The sequence below is a fragment of the Trachurus trachurus genome (genome assembly GCF_905171665.1).
Source record: "Trachurus trachurus genome assembly, chromosome: 12".
NCBI classification, from domain to species: Eukaryota; Metazoa; Chordata; class Actinopteri; order Carangiformes; family Carangidae; genus Trachurus; species Trachurus trachurus.
In genome coordinates, this window is record NC_139908.1 from 7671733 (window position 1) to 7689029 (window position 17297).

At 41.5% G+C, this 17297-nt stretch overlaps 2 protein-coding genes across 4 annotated transcripts in view; one reads left to right on the forward strand and one right to left on the reverse strand.

The window, feature by feature from the left end:
• Nucleotides 1–263: 263 nt before the first annotated feature.
• Nucleotides 264–12669, forward strand: prune2 (prune homolog 2 with BCH domain). 3 transcript variants are annotated; one of them, XM_083984067.1, is made up of 11 exons: nt 264–321; nt 3220–3286; nt 3439–3639; nt 5037–5216; nt 7148–7250; nt 9958–10089; nt 10213–10299; nt 10734–10832; nt 10924–10962; nt 11442–11492; nt 11627–12669. In XM_083984067.1, exons 2-11 carry the CDS (start codon nt 3232–3234, stop codon nt 11658–11660), a joined length of 981 nt encoding a protein of 326 aa, XP_083840193.1. In that variant the 5' UTR covers nt 264–321; nt 3220–3231; the 3' UTR covers nt 11661–12669. The 3 variants fall into 3 exon arrangements, with proteins under 3 accessions (XP_083840193.1, XP_083840192.1, XP_083840194.1); XM_083984066.1 differs by lacking the exon at nt 264–321 and adding an exon at nt 1140–1146; XM_083984068.1 differs by lacking the exon at nt 264–321 and adding an exon at nt 1140–1146 and having other exon boundaries at nt 5040–5216.
• A 645-nt stretch (nt 12670–13314) lies between these two features.
• pcsk5a (proprotein convertase subtilisin/kexin type 5a) overlaps nt 13315–17297 on the reverse strand; it is a gene marked incomplete at both ends in the record, with an annotated part of 36875 nt that continues 32892 nt past the window's right edge. The window contains 3 exons of the mRNA XM_083984003.1: nt 13315–13811; nt 15747–15942; nt 16332–16432. Coding sequence (XP_083840129.1) covers nt 13315–13811; nt 15747–15942; nt 16332–16432 — 794 coding nt within the window. The remainder of the gene's footprint in view (nt 13812–15746; nt 15943–16331; nt 16433–17297) is intronic.

The window sequence follows — 17297 nt, forward strand, 5'->3', positions numbered from 1 at the left end:
TTATAGATATTAAAAACTACACATGTTTTTAAACCAACTGAATTCTTCACTGTTTCTTATATCTCTTGCACAAAATTGACATCAGAATATATGAAAAAACATACAGAAATATGTAGAATATACAAAATACTAACATTCATACTGCATGTACTGTATAATTTTTGCAAAGCCCTATACTGTGTGCTGCAGCTACAGGCGTGGCCACAGTGATTACTGCGCTGTGGTTAACAACCTTTGCCCATTGTTTGACCAGCACATCCGTACAAAGGTCTGCCAGGCTGCTCTCCGTCTTCCTGTCTAAACTTTTGGGACTGAGCAGCGGTAAGTGAAAAGAGGCTTTCAGCTTAGGTTAGGACCTGTGGGGAGAACAATGCAACGTTTCCACACGGAAGCAGAAACTGTCTAGGTACTATTGATTTTTATCTGCTTTTGTGGCTTTAGTTTGCTTGTTTAAGGGGTTGAAGAGTTCAGGTGCTAATGTAGAATATAAAAGACACATTTGAAGTTGCCTTAAAGACAGTAGCTACAGCAGATGTTGGTGGGGGAAGCGTCAGATATTTGCGTTGGATCAAGTTCCTATTTTCTTACCAGCATGTGGTAAAGAATGTGAATATTATCAGCACATGAAGCTGACAATGTTCTCGCTTCTGATTGTTATTGCTTTTCTTTTTTTTTTTTTACCCTGAGGGTTAATAAAAAATCCAGTCGCTGCACAATCTGGCTCACAAATCTACTGTCAGGCTTTAACAGCTAGTCCCACACTCTTTTGCGGGTAATAATAACACAACAGCGCCTACACATATACACACACACTTTATCCCCTCCAGTCAAGGAAAATAATGACACACAAACACGCCCTCTTATACCACCACCCCCCACCCCCCCTCCTCCCTTCCCTTCGTTCAGTTGCACTGCCTGGAGGAGGCTGCTGCTGTGCACAGAGCCGTTGTAGCAGGTGATCGCCCTTATTTGGTAATGGCCCAGATCATGTGACCACAAAATGGTGGAAGCTGTGAGGTGTTTGTAAGCTGAGCATCTCTCCACCGAGAGAGGCTGGGAAAAGCAGGAAATAGGCAGGGGATCTGGGAAGCACATCCATGCTCTGAGACGCAGGAGGACACACACAACCCCCGAGCCCCAGCAGCGGTGAGTAGATGGGTGTTTTTATTTGGTGAAGATAAAAAGAGGAGAAAGAGGGATATGTTCTTTCCTTTTTTTCTTTTTTTTTTTCCTCCTCACAGCCAGCAGACAGGAAGAGAGGGAGAGTGTGGGGGGAGGGAGGGGCTGCTGTCATCAGCACTGTGGATGTGGATGTGAAGCAGCATCATCATCATCCATGGAGGATGCTCACAACGGATGATGCTGATTGTGTTATTTTGCTGTGTGTTGCCACTGTGTGTTTATTATCTGTGTGTTTATTGTGTGGACATACTGTATTTCTATGAATTGTCAGCATGTCATGACAGTCGTCTCTCTCCACTGTACAGGGATCAGCCATTCAGCATTTTTTCCCCTTCTTCTTTCTCTTGCATCTGCTAATGCAATCACATTTTCCTTGTTCCAGGCTGAGCGTATATACTGTATATACCGGGGGAGGAACAAGGATGTTTCTTTTTCGTGCGAGCGAGCGAGCGAGCACACGTGACTCACTGTGAATTTGCATCTCTGCCCAATCTGTGCTCAGGCGAGCGTGCAGTCATTCGATTTGAATCAGCACTAGAGAAGGAAAAAAAAAAAGAAAAGGCAGCGAGCGAGGAGGGGGGAGTGAGCTTGTCATGATGTAACAGCCCCCTCCATCCCCCACGCCCCCTTCAGCATCCTCCTCCTCCTCCCTCTCCTCCAGTTTAAATGGAAGGATTATTCACAGGGGAAGATGACCTTTTCACCTCAAAATCTGTCTCTTCTTCCTCATCTCTCCCCCTTTTCTCCCCCCTCTACCTCCTCACCACTCTTGTCTTTACCCCCCTCCCTCCCCTCCACCACTCTCTGATGACTACAGAAACATCTGTTTAGACAAGAACAATCATTAACAGCATGTTTTAACACATTCTGGTGTTTGGGGGCTTCTTTTATTTCCTGTGCTTTAACCCGAAACAATCAGGACTTGTTAGGCAGATACTGATGGTGACAAAAAAACTAAACAAAAAAGCTTTCAACAAAAGCAACAATCTTGAAATGGATTTTATCAAATTCAATCATGTGACAGAGCACACACAATAAGTAGGTCAGTTTACAGTTGAGACCATCACTTTGTCAGTGCTCTCTGCTGGACAAACTATAACATAAAGACTTTACCTCAAACCTCGTTTTGTGTTTCTGAGCTGAAAAATGTACTTATTGGCCAACACGCCAATACCAGTATATCTGCAATAACCTCATATTGGCTGATGTATTGGCATTGGTCCATTTGTTGTTGCGTATCATTGACAAAACCCTAACCCGCTCCATCAAACTCATTAGCTTTCTGACTTACAGTATTATATTATGGTGTGTTTCTGTGCAACATCTTAATAAATAGCTGTAAATAGTGGGTCATATTGTTCCGTGTGCAGATGCACAGAAAAGATGGTTACAGTATATAGACTGCAAATAGAAAATACTTTTTTTGGGATGATATCACAGTATTTCTTACTCAAGACAGACAGACTTTTTATTTTATTTCATCACATTTTTATGTGAAGAAACAATATTTTAGAGATGGGTTTTCAGTTGTGGGGGATGTATTCATAATCTTTACCTAAAAGACAGTAGCCATACTGCAATATAAAAATAATCCATTGAAAACCAGTTATGCATTGGAAAGTGAAGACCATCAGCAAAATGCACTGAAAGTATCACCAGTAAAACAATGCGGGAAAATGGGCCCTGTGTGAGTCCATGTTTATTATATTATTTGATTGTCAGTATTGATGCATAAATGAGCCACAAGCAAGATTTAACTGCTGACGTTTTGTTGAGCCAATTTGATAGACTGTTAGGTAGTTAAATGTCATTTTAAAGTCCTTGTAAAACACATCTGTTTTGTATATAAAACCTAAATCTGAGTAACTGTTGGATAGATGTATAGGAATAAATAAGCAGGTCATTTCCCCTTGTGTTGGAAGGGAGTAAAAACATAAAAATAGCGTGAAGTGTGGATGATGTGGCTGGTTATGGTACTCTCCGGGTTTTGTTATTGTATCACGAGAGTCTGTTCAACGACTGTAATTATCTCCTCAGGTCCTCCTGGGGATGGACCCGGCATCAGAGAGCAAGATGAACTCTGAGGGGGGCGAGGGCAGACCAGGTGAGCGTTGAGTCAGACTCTCGACGATCAAACCAACAGTCATTCAAGAGGAAACATAAAGATTTTGACATCTCAATCAGTCAGATACCCATCATGGCCCAAGCGAATAACTACTTTTATCTGCTGTTTTGTTTTCTTCCTTCCTCCACTAGTCCCTCCTACCTCTCTTCCTCTGCAAGGAGGCCCCTCCCAGAGAAAGAAGCTATCCGCCCCTCGTATCAGCCTGTCACTGGACCAGAGCGAGGACGACCTGGGGGAGACGCCGGACGATCTCGACATCAACGTGGACGACCTCGACACGCCGGATGAGGGGGACTACCTCGACTACACGGACCACGAAACAGACTGGGAAGGTGGGTTGTTAAGAATCAAGAACCAAGATCAGTTCAACCCCCTCCGTCCCCCACCAGCACCACCAGCACCAGCAGCACCACACAGTCCTGAGTCATCATGATCTTGCAGGAGGAGGCGAGATGTGCTGAAATGTTGATAATTTACACTGGAGTCATGAATTTTAAGTTGAGTTTGCAGCTTTCCGCTCCTTCTTTACAAGGTCTGAATTTCCTCACTCACTAGACTCGTATTTTGTTAAGTAAAACTTGTGAAAAAGGGTTGAGAGGCTCATTAGAAAAAAGAAAGAAAAAAAAACCACTGACTGACATGGCACAAGAGGAAACCCACAGGTCCAGATAATAAGATTAACAATGGCTGAATTCCCTTCACGGGGATGGTAGTTCATACCGTCATGGTTTACAGAGACACTTGTACAGAGCCATCACTGATATTATACACTACTCACAAAAAGTTAGGGATATTTGACAAGAATATCCCTATAAAAAGTTAATGCTACAGTGATATTCTATCATGAAAGCAGGCCTTCAAAGTAGAAGGATGCAATGGTCATTTCTTTATCTCAAACAAAAGCTAACAACAGTGGTGGCTATAGCACAACAAAAATATCAATGTCTCAATAACTTGATCAATTGGATCAAAGTGTTGTCTTGGTCTCATGATGTCAACATTTGAACATGGTGGAGAGGAGAGGGAGAGAGAAGAGGACTGTATATAAGTTGTCATTGAACTAGAACAGACGGTAAATCAGATGGTGCACTGCAAAAACTCAAAATCTTAACAAGAATATTTGTCTTATTTCTAGTCAAAATGTCATTTCTAGTCAAAACAAATCTCATTATACTTAAAATAAGACTCCTCACATTAAAAAGTAGCTTGTTTTTAGACACTTTTTACTTCTTTCAAGGATATTTTCACTTGAAATAAGTAGAAAAATCTGATAGTGAATCAATAAGTTTTTCTTTCTTATTACAAGCACAACAAACTTGCTTTCACTGGCAGATTTTTCTACTTATTTCAAGTGAAAGATTTGTTTGAAACAAATGAAAATGATCTAAAAACAAGTTCATTTTTAGGTGATGAGTCTTATTTTAAGTGAAAAGAGATTAGTTTTGACTAGAAATTAGACATTTTGACAAGAAATAAGACAAATATTCTCTGAAAGATTTTGAGTTTTTGCAGTATGCTTGTGATTTTTGTGGTTAATCAGCATGTTACTCAATAAGTACTGAAACATTGAACAATTGGACAAAGTTTAGAGATGGTTAAATTCAGTTCACCTGTAAAGGTTATAGTGCATTTTAGGTGCATTCTGAAATTTAATCCAAAAGCCAAACATCCCTAACTTTTTGTGAGTATAGTGTATATTATTGTGCTCTTATTTTTCTCCCGTCTACAGCAGAATCAAATGCAGCCAGTAGGAGTGGGCCGTGTGAGCCTTATGATCCCATCCCAACATACAGCGCCGAGGAGGAGCGTCAGGACGGAAAGCTGTGGAGGACGGTGGTCATCGGGGAGCAGGAGCACCGCATCAACATGAAGATCATCGAGCCCTACATGAGAGTCATCTCCCACGGAGGTGAATATTCAACTGCAACACAATCACAACTTGTGGCTGTTATCTAGTTAGATCATCATCGTTGCAACTAGATCCTGAGCTGAACTTCCACATTTTTCAAATATATCGAACACGAGCTAATGAAATGCCACTGCCATGCAGGTAAAGGACAAGTTCACGTTTACAAAATATGTCGTTGAACAACTATAAGTTCAGATGAGAGTGAGATGACACCCCACAAACATACCTCCACTTTCTTTTTGCATCGTAAGGCAGCAGGTTAGTAGGATCAGTGGATTAATCATCAAACAGTTTACATCTACGTCTGTTTTTATGAATGCACATTCAATCTCATCTTTACTCCAACACGACTTATACTGGATTCACATTAGACGATATAAAACAGGCAGGCTGAACAGGAAGAGCAGTCGCAGCTACCAGAAACTGTGGCATCGTGGAGACTTGAAGAAATGCGAACCTATTCTTAGGTAGCTCTTCTTATAACTCCCAGTATTTGTTGTAATTCTGCCACATGTCAGCGCTGCTGGCACCAAGATAAACAGAGACAAACAACCGAATCAAAAACTGTCTAAAACGAACAGCATCTATTCAGGAGAAGGAATGCGGGAGTGTGTGTTTTTTTCAGTCGGCTTTAATCCAAGTAACAGAATCACCTGTTGTGACTGAGCTGGAAAACAAGTCGGCAGAGTGATGTTGATCATTCTGGAGATGCCTCATCTTCACCTTGGGCTGGAGCCAACCAACAACCAGGAAACACAGGCTGCAGCTGAAGCCAGCTGCTGAGTTTTACATAACACATTGACCATCAGAGAGGAAACTCTCCACAAACAAAACAGTGGAAAATTTGATGTCCTTTTTTTTTTTTTTCTCCCCCCACTGAACTTCTGAACAATATAGGATTCAGGCTGAAAAGCAGTGAAGTGGCCACTTAACAATATAACAGTGAATGTGTTTAATGTAGGGTGGAGGTCGCTGACCAAAACCACTCGCTACGAGCATACAGACAGGTGATGGATTAAAGGAGAAACCCATGCTTCCATTAGAGGGAATGAGGGGAGCAGTGAAATGTGTTTTAAGATGAATATTTGAGCTTTAAAAAAAACAGCCAATAGCGTTATTTTTCTCTCAGTTGACTCGCAGCTCTATAAAACACCAAATGAGGAAGAATGATGATGTTTTCCCTGCAGCAGAGCTCCAGAGACTTGAAGAATATTTGTCAAGGAGCGTTGGAGGTGTTGGTGTCCCTCCCAACTCCTACTATAACAGTTTCCATTAATTTATTACCCATCTACAGCTGCATTAAGACTGCTCGGGGACTTGGGTTTTTGAATTGAGGCCGTACATGGAGTCATACCATATTGATTTCACAGGCAGGGGCCCCATCTTTCCCTCCTCTTCCCTCTCCATGGGGCCTACTAAAACCCAAGGGCCAAGGGCTTGCACCCTAATAAGCCCGTGCCTTCAGTAAATCCCAGCGACATCACCATTACTGATGGAAATCGGAGCCCATATAACCATAGCAGGTAGTGCATTTTACTTTCCCGCTGCTGCTCTGCGCCGTGGGCTTAAGTGACACGCAGCCGTCCCATGGAAACAAGAGACGTCTGTCACCGAGCAGTCAATATCACCAGCTCTGTCATTTTGATGAAAGGCCCTCTGTCTGAGTGACACCAAATCTGCTGATGAATGGGCTGGTGAATAAAAGGAAATTACATTAATCTGAAAAAGTAGTGAGAGGAAACGGGACGGAGAGACAGTCGTACAAAAGAGACACAGATTGGCAGATAAACAGAACAAAAAAGGAGGAAAATGAAAGAACAATCAAATTATGAAAACTATGCTAATTAAGGCCAATCTCTCACCAACAATGGAACAAGGTCAACTTGACTCTTATATTCCTTTTTCTTATTATTTTTGTGTGTTTTTTTCAGGCTACTATAGCAACGGAGTGAATGCCATTATAGTGTTTGCTGCCTGTTTCCTGCCAGACAGTGACAGAGAGGACTATCATGAAATAATGGAGAACCTCTTCCTGTGAGTATTATACACCGCAGTGACTAACAAACACTTTTTTTTCTTCTTCTTCCCGTGTTCATAGTTTAAAATTTCTGTCACTCATCCAAATTTTTAATTAAAGCAGCGTTACAGTTATTGCTCCTGCAGTTCTCTTTGCATTTTAGCCACACTCGATGAGAAGTTAGAAGATCACCAAAGCTATTTCAATTTATCCTGCGGGGAACATGAATGGCTGCAGCGAATTACATGGCACTCCATCCAATAGTTGGACTGAGATTTTCTTTTTTTTAAAACTAAAAACCACGCATTTGAAAACCATGGTTGTTACGACAGAGAAATAAGTGGACACCAAAGTCAAAGGGTTCATTTTCTGGGGACTATGAACGTCCTTTAAGTGCTTAAATATTTCAGTGACAAATATTGGTCCCCAGAGCCATACTGCTAATAACTACTAAAAATTATACGGCATAACGTTTTTCCAGTCATTCATGGTTTTCCAAAGGATGTGAGTCATAGCTATGGCGATCCTGTGGGTTTGTGTATCACCATAGAAGAATAAGAATAAGAAGAATAGAAGCTTTATTGTCATTGTATCAGATACAACGAAATTGGAGATGCTGCTCCTAATGGTGCATAAACACAATGCATATACAGTATATACGTATAAATAGAATCCACATATCACACATATATAAAACAATCCATACATGACAGTACTGAATGGTCATAGTTTGGTGAGTTCGTAGTGCAACCGTGTTTATTGTGGTATTGTGGTTGACTGTTTGTGTTTTTAGCCTGGTATCCAAATTTGTGCAAAACAAACACTACAGCTGAACTTTAGTGACGATGGTTTGTCATTATGCTGACATTGTATTTAGCTCAAATCCATTAACCGTATACCTGCGACCACACAGAGTTCATCTTTGTTTGAATTTGGAGAAAGAGTATGTCATTTTGAAAATGCAATTTATTCTTAGATTGTGTTTAACAAATGGAGGATGCAGCCTTATTTCATTAACTAAATTAAAATGTTATATTTGTCATCATCATTATGATTTGTTTTTTATATTTATAATTAAATGTATTCACTAAATTAAATCGGACACAGCCCCCTTTGCACAAAGCAAACTGTCTGCTCTCTAAATAAAGTGATAATCTGGCTTGTTTGCTCAGACTCCCATGCTGATGTCTTCACTGTCGTGCTGGCACAGATGCATTTCATGCTTGGACAGTGTTGTTGGGATCCCACAGGCTGTTCTGTGAAAGATATTGAGTAAGCTGGCATTTCCGAGAGTTTTGGATAGGAATGAAAGGAGGTAAACCGTAGTGTCTGCACTTTCCGATGCCAGATGGCTTCAAGTCTGAATACTTGCGAGGAGGAGAAGAACCGATCCTGGGAGGTGAACGGTATACAGCTTGATGTCAGTGGGAGATAGTCACAATAGTCACGAAACAGAGTGGATGTTGGTTTGTAAGCTGGAGAATGACATTGGATCAGGGGGGAGGCGAGACACAGAGCGATCCTAAACTCATTGAAGTTGGAGGAGCTACTGAGGAAACTGGAAGGACTGTAGTAGATGAGGATATTGTCAAAAATTGACAAAGCTTCCTGCTGATCGAGAAGGAGAGGAAGGTGGGACGAGGAGGGGGGGGCGAGGAGAGAAATGAGACAGAGATAATGGCTTCTTTTTTTGCTTGAATCAGAGTATTGGATTTTAAAGAAAAAGGTAGAAGTCTGATTGAGCTGCTGAGACTGATGCAGAGAGGACAAAAAAGAGAAGAAATTCAAAGCAAAACAGCTCATCCATGAAGCAACGTTTGTACCAATTTCTCGTAGCCAACATCAGACGAAAGACTTTGAATTAAAAAAAAATGCTGCTAGTTTTTTCAAAACCTGGACTCGACTTGCCTCCTATTTCCTCATATTGTTGGCATTCAGATTTAAATTAAACACAGGGTCTGCGTCTCTTGCCCCTAGATTTCACCACGTCGACATATGTAACTTTAAAAACACAGTGACATTGCCTTTTTTTTCTTTCTTTCTTCAGGAGTTTGTACCGATTTCAATACATGGCAGCTGTGAGGCATCACATCTGTCCACTGGGACGCGGCGGTGACAAGCCGAAGCCGTAGATGTGATGTCTTTATTTTCTGGCCCTGATGGTTTAGTCATGTTGGTACTTGCTGTTTGTCACTTGTATTATTAGTTGTAATATTCCCATTTCTCTCAAGGCGAACACAATGAAAGTAGAAAAGTGTTTTTAATTTTTAGCCATGCTGGATGTAGCCTATTAGCTCTTGAGATTGCAATATCGATCGATCGGTCCACCACCACCACCATGAACCACACTTACAGTATATTTTTTGACATCTATTGGATGGATTGCCATGAAATTTAATACACATTCAAGCTCCTCTTGGGATGACCATTGATGACCTTTTGACCTTTCCTCTCTAGCACCATTATCAGGTCAAGATTTTTATGTGACCACCACATTATTAGCTATATGGCTCATACTGTATGAGATCCATAACAGGCCAAACATGCTGACATTAGCATTTTGATGGAAGCATTAGCACAGTGCTAGCATGGCTTCAGAGTCTTATTCTTTGAAATATGGCTCACAAAAGTTACGTCTCGAATTCTAAAGGGAAAAAAACATGTATTTTTTGTCTTTTACAGGATAGCACACATATTTCTGTGTATATATTTGTGTGTCTTCAGGTATGTGATCAGCACGCTGGAGCTGATGGTGGCGGAGGACTACATGATCGTGTACCTGAACGGAGCGACGCCCCACAGAAGAATGCCTGGTCTTGGCTGGCTGAAGAAATGCTACCAGATGATTGACAGAAGGTCTGTCCTGTTCAAATACACCTATAGTATTCAACGACTCTTCTTATATCGCTTCAGAAAGTTAAATGAGCTCCAACACGGACATAAACATTTATAATATGTGTCATACTGTGTTTCCCTCAGGCTCAGGAAGAATTTGAAATCCTTCATTATCCTCCATCCATCGTGGTTTATCAGGACTATTCTAGCCATTACCAAGCCATTCATCAGGTAAAAATGACTTTTTAAAAAAAATCTATAACATGGATTTACATCAGGTTGAGCTGTTCTGGTTTCCTCCGACTTTCCCTTTAGCACCAAATGAAGGTGACATTTATGGTTTTCAGTGAAATATCTGAACAACGACTGGATGGATTTTCATTAAATCGGTATAAATGTAATTTTATGAACTGTAGTAACTTTGCCGCTTTAACTTTTCATTTATTGCATCATAAGGTTAAAATATTAAAGCAGCTAAGTAGTTATTTAGTTACTATCTGGAAATTTTCATATAGCATCTTTAAAGTGTAACCTACTTTTGAGGTTACTCGTACCAGTTGGTTTCTGGGTGTTTGTGTGTGTGCTTATGGGAACACATGGATGTCACTGCGCTTTATATTTATACGTGTGTGTGTGTGTGTGTGTGTGTGTCGTTCTTGTCCCAGCGCCAAGTTCAGCAGTAAGATAAAGTATGTGAACAGTTTGGACGAGCTGCAGGAGCTCATCCCCATGGAATACATCCAGATCCCAGAGTGCATCATTAGGTGAGACCATGCCCACCTCCTCCGGGCCGCAGCTTTCCTTTTTTAAAATGACTTTATATTCATCTTGTCGTTTGAACTCTCACCTTTTTAGACTCGACAAGGAACTGAAAGACGCGGCAGAGAACTCGAAGTAAGCACCAACTCTCCTGTCTCTCGTTACTGCCCTCTGTGGAGGCAGCAGTAGCCCCAGCCTCAGTGGGTTTTTATTTTATCCTTGGCTGAAGCACTCATTTATCAGATGGCACACTTTTAGATCACAGGGACTCTTCTGCTGGATGAGGACCAATTGGATCTGGTTATGGTTGCAATTACAGAAAAAAAGACAGAGAGGAGAAAAAAAAGATGCTAAATGCATCACTTTCATCTCATTTATCACTACAGTAAAATAAATGAGCCCGTCCTTATTGCAGAGTGATCCATTACACTGATAATAAATGTTGGAACAAAGCTGCAGAATTACACACAAATCTCTTTGCTGACTAATACGCTGAATCACAAACTGCACGTGTCTTCAAATTCACAACATACGAGAGCATCACAACAATAAATCCGGCTCTAACAACCTCTCTGGTTTTTTTTTTTCCTTCCTCTCCTTCCCTTTCATTCAAGGATGAATAGCTTTCTGTACGGGCCGGAGCCAACAGCAGCGAGCAGAACAGAGTGAGTCCTCTTAAGATGTTTTAGTTCACACATACAGACGAAGAGACAGTCTTGTGTCAGCAGTCTGTCACCCGTACATAAACACAACCCGAGTCTAAATAAGACCTCCTTGTTTTGTTCTGTCGTCTTCGCAGCAGACCCGACGTAGCCGGTGCCAGCAGCTCTTAAACCCAATCATCCTAAATGGACGGGGTCACCTCGATGTTCAGAAGTCACTGTCGTATCGTAAGGCCGAAGCTTGAAAGCATTGGCAAAAGGGATTGTTAAGCTTGTGCGTGTGTGTGTGTACGTATGTGTGTGTCAGTCAAGTGTTTTGTCAATTAGACGTCGGGAGTTTAATATGAAAAACACAACTTAAGGATAGTTAACACTCGGATCTCATTCTTTACGGCTGCTGTAGCATCTATCTACTGTACCTTTACACCTGCAGTCCAGAGAAACTAATATAGTCAAGTGTGAGGCTTGGCAGCACCTACAGTACAGTACAGAGTAGCATCAACGTTCACGGTAGGGTAGGAAATGCAATTACACAGCAGACAGTGCACTGCGCAAATCCATTCGTAGAGTCTGTAGTGTTGTAGTTGTGTGTGCATGAGAAACAGTGGAGCAATAATATCACCCTTTACTGGTTACACAGTCTCAGTACTTCAGAGAGAAAGAGAGAGAGAGAGGGAGGGAGGGAGAGAAAGCCAACTTGTGCGTCAGCAATCCACAATAAAAGCACAAGGTGAGGCCAAAAAGAAACCTTGTGCCATAAACAACGACCAACTTTTGCATTTCAACAATCCAGTCCTCTGTCTTAATAACTTGTTCTGAAGCTGAACAGTAAAAACATAGATATTTTAACTTTATAGAGTCAAACTTAAACCAAGGAAGGAGAAGTTCAGAAGATCGAGTTGTCAGTGCGATGTGAGAGCATGTACTTTTAGCCATGTTCTGCAAGTGTGTGTGCGTGTGTGTGTGTGAGTGTGTGTTTCTGTAAGACGCATCAACTGGAATCATCTCCTCAGCTTCTCCTGGATCATCAGGATGAAAAAAAAAAACCTCAGATAAAAAGATGGGATCTCTGTAAAGCACAATATCTTTGTGTGTGTATGTGTGTGTGTATCTACACGCATGTGTGTGCGTTTGTGCATCAGTGCATGTCCCCTCATAGATAACTGACGGTCCTCTTGTCCTTAAGTCTTCTACTATGGTTCAATGAGGATGTGCAAAGAAATTATGGATCACTGTCTAGTAATTCAATAAAAATGGAGTCAAGTCTGAACCGTGTTTTCACTCATTGTTTCCAACTTGAATCGCTCTCTGTCATGAATTACTCTAATGCAATTTTTTTTTTCCTCCAAGACTTTATTTGAACACATTTTCAAAACAAAATTCAATGACGGCAAACGCATGAGAATATAGAAAAAGCTTAGGAAATACCATGATTAATTAAATTTAAAATGCTAATCCAACAGCACAACAATTAACATAAGAGATGAATAATATGACTAATGAAACTGTCAACACGAGTAAATGCCCACAATAAATTACGTTATACGTGGGACGTCATCATACTCCAAACAAAGTCGAGAAAATCAAGTTTAATTAGGTTTAAAGTCCTTAAGAGTGTTAAACGACATGGAATCCTCTGCAGCTCATTTCATTTTGTGAATGGATAATAGTTGTAAAATACAACCTATTATAAATAGCTTCTCATGTCTCATTTTTGTTCGACTCGTATTCAGTGAAGGATAAATGGGTCTGTCCCTCAGGGCAGGAGGAGATAAACAGCACAGAGGAGGAAATATTTCTCCAGAGCAACTCTTCGTCTTCGTCTTCACCGGAACGTGTAGCTCTCGTCGTCGTACTCCAGCTCGTCGTCATTGTCCTCTCCTAGCTGTCCGTACCGGAACTTCCTGTACACTGTGCCGTCCTGGCCCATGTAAACAATGTCCTCATCATCCTCGTCGTCATCGTCCTCGTCGTCCTTTCCCCCCGAGCGACGTTCACCAATGTCAACCAGCTGTGACTCCTGGAAGCGGCCGGTGGCGGCGGAGGAGGAACCACCGTGGCCGCTGTAAGACCCAGAGGAGCTGTAGCTTCTGCCGCCTCCTCCTCCTCCTCTGTATCCGCCAGAGCCCAGCTTCTCGTAACCACGGGGAGGGATGTCCGGCGGCGCGCTTTTGGAGCGGGAGTGTCTGATGAGGAAGACGACGGCCACCAGTCCCAGCACCAGCAGGATGCAGGCGATGATGAAGACGGTCAGGTTACCTCTGGCCTCCTCCTCCTCCTCGTCGTTGGTGAACGCCAAGTTGGTGCTGAGGACACACTCTCCTAAATGCCCCCCAGAGGCACAAAGTTAAGACACTAATAATGTGCTACTTAAAGCAGAAGTGAGTGGTCCGGTCGTTTTCGCTAATGCTGCGTTCCAGGCAGGCTTTTGAAATCGTAAATTACAGCTTCAAGTCACAACTTACGACTTTGTAGCGTTCCAGGCAACCCACTCGTGTTTTTCCGACCTGTTTTACCGGTGAAAGTCACTATAACGGCCACTCGTAACTTCCGACCGGTGAACTCGTACCAGATCGAACTGGTACCACTTCACGGTCGGAAAAATACGAGTTTCCTTGAACGCACCATAACAGTCCTCGACGCTACGTCACCACATTCACGGCGTTCCTTGGCTGCACACACAGCCCTGCATGCCGTTCTCTCTCCTCATTGGATAAAAACTGTAGGATACGATAAATGTTTTCTCTTCGGCTCAGAGCAGAGCAGAGGGACTGAGAGACCCGTGTTTCAGTCCAAACACTCTATGTAAGTGATTGCTGTCGGAAGATATAACTATTTAAGACTTATATTAACACAAATATATCACTCACTTCTGCTTTAACTGTGCTTCCCTGTCTAAGACGATTAGATGATTAACTGACTTAACTGCTGCGCCACCAATCTTAACGCACAGAGCAGCAGCAGCTCTCTCGGTCTATAATGGAGAGAACCAGTGAACCAGTCAACAACCCCCTGAATGATGGAGGGAGGGTCCAAAAGTCTGAGAAATGGAGTCACTCAGTAGGGAGGACATTTCAAGTTAAAGTCCTGAATCATTTCTCTCAGACAAGCGTTACATAACTCACAGTTGGTGCTTCTACGGCTTCAGTGGGCATCAAACTCAGCCCAAAAGATGAGCATATGCACCAGAAAATATGCTTCCTAAGAAATCAAAAGGTACAAGCGCAAGCAGGCAGGAAAAGTTGACTATGAATTCGAATGTGTTTTTCTTTTTTTAAATAATGAAACAACCAGTCAGAGAGCTTGAAATCTAGTCACGCTTCAAATAAAGGATTACGTAAGATCATAACATTCGCTTTTTATTTCTACGCCTCATTAGTATTGTAATGTTTAGATGCTTCTCCCATTTTTAAATGATAAACATAAACCTCCAGGAGAGTTCAATGAATTTATGTTAAACTATTTTTAAAGAAAATACTGAAATGGAAGATTAACCAGGAAAAAGTCGAGATATTTACTGCTTTGATATTGACCTCTCGTGTGTTTATCTGTCCCTTTCAAAAAAACCTTCTGGTTGTCGCTTCTAAAATGTGAAGAATTTTTATTATTATTATTATTTTTTTGGTGGGTTGTGGAGTGTTGGACAGAAAAAAAAGTGATTTGAGGATGTCACCTTGGGGTGTTGGCAGTCATGATTGGCATTTTTTAGCTGTTTTCCTCTAAACTTTTCTGGGTAGAAAAATAACTAAAGGTTCAATGTAGAAATGTGAATGTCAGTGTTGACATTTTATTATCAGACCCCTTCCACTGCAAAAACTCAAAATCTTTGCAAGAATATATGTCTTATTTCTTGTCAAAATGTCTCGTTTCTGGTCAAAACTAAACTCTTTCCATTTAAAATGAGACTCATCACCTAAAAATGTACTTGTTTTTAGATCATTTTCACTTGTTTCAAACACATTCTTACTTAAAATAAGTAGAAAAATCTGCCAGTGAAAGCGAGTTTTTTGTGCTTGTTATAAGAAAGAAAAACTTGCCCCACTATCAGATTTTTCTACTTATTTCAAGTGAAAATATGCTTGAAAGAAGTTAAAAAGTGTCTAAAAACAAGCTACTTTTTAATGTGATGAGTCTTATTTTAAATAGAATGAGATTTGTTTTGACTAGAAATGACATTTTGACTAGAAATAAGACAAATATTCTTGGTAAGATTTGGAGTTTTTGCATGTCTCTCCATCCTCTTCCTCGGTAGCTTACCTCGAGTCTCGGTGCAGTTGCAACAGTCCTGCTGCTGCGTCGTGGCGTCGCCGTCGTCCTCGTGGCGGCAGCAGAGCAGACAGCGTCCTCCGGCTTCTAAGATGGCCTGAGCCGGGCACATGGTGCAGTTGGCCGGACCGGGCCCCCGACACTCCAGACAGGAAGTGTCGCAGTCTTCACAAGCGTGGCCTGAACCCTGATGAGGGACAAGGAGCAGAGACTAACAATGAGCGGCCCACATACCCACAGACACAGAGCCACCGATTCTTCGCCTCCAAATATGCAAAAAAAAAAACCTCCATTTCTAAAAAGAAGTGAATTGAAGTTTTGCTCTTCCTCTCAGCTCAACCAATCGAGGCTGCCTCACAGCATGATTTATTTTGAAATCATTACACAATAATAATTTTCAATCTGCTCTTTGAGATTTCTCCTGGTGAAGTCAATCTGAAATACATTATATGACACCTGGGGCCAAAACATTAGTAGTAATTATTTTTGGCGAGGCAGGGAACAGATAAGGGCTTTTTTTTTTTAATATGAAAAATTCATAGTTGTGAAATTAAATTCTAGGAAAAGTCTTGTTACCTTCATTATAGGATACTGGCTGATGTCGCACATGGATTCGCACATTCCCTCTGAGAGCAGGTATCCGGTATAGCATGAGTCACAGCTTTGGGAATCTTTTCCTGCAGATACATGATCATCAACAAATCCCATTAAAATATCAGAGGCAGCAGTGCACAGAGGCAACTGACAAACACAAACTAATTACCAACAAATGCACAAGTGTACTTATTTCTATTATTTTTTATGACTTTTTTAAAGGGATAGTTCAACATTTTGGCAAATTGGCCCATTGTCATAATCCCTATACTGTAGTTTTAGGAGTAGGTTCATTACCTTTAATTGTCGGTGCAAGCTGTTTTTTGAACGGTGGAGCAGAGCCACGAGCTGCTCAGAGCTACGCTACGGAGGCTCATGGGATTTCTTGGTTTCCCTCATCAACTCATCAAATACACAATCCAACAACTCCAAAACGCTCTGGTGGACAAGATGTGACCTGTACATTCACCACGCTATGAGATAATAATGGAACATTATGGGACAGAGTTGTTTTAGAGGTAAATGCAGAGACTGTTTGCTGAAAAACTGCCCCGACGGGAATGTGCATCAGCACTTTTGCAAGAATTTACCTCTAAAACAACTCCGTTTCGTAACGTTACGTTATTATCTCATAGCATGGTGAATGTGCAGGTCACAACTTGTCCACTAGAGCGTTTGTTCATCAACTGTGTATTTGATGAGTTTGATGAGGGAAACCAAGAAATCCCATTAGCCTCTGTAGCGTAGCTCTGAGCAGCTCGCTGCTCTGCTCCGCCGTTCTAAAAACAGCTTGCACCGACAATTAAAGGCAACAAACCTACTCCTATGACTATAGGGATTATGGCAATGGGCCAATTTGCCAAAATGTTGAACTATCCCTTTAAAGCAGAAGTAAGCGATCCGGTCGTTTTGGCTAACTTCCTGTCAGCCGATGGAGTTAGCAGTCCC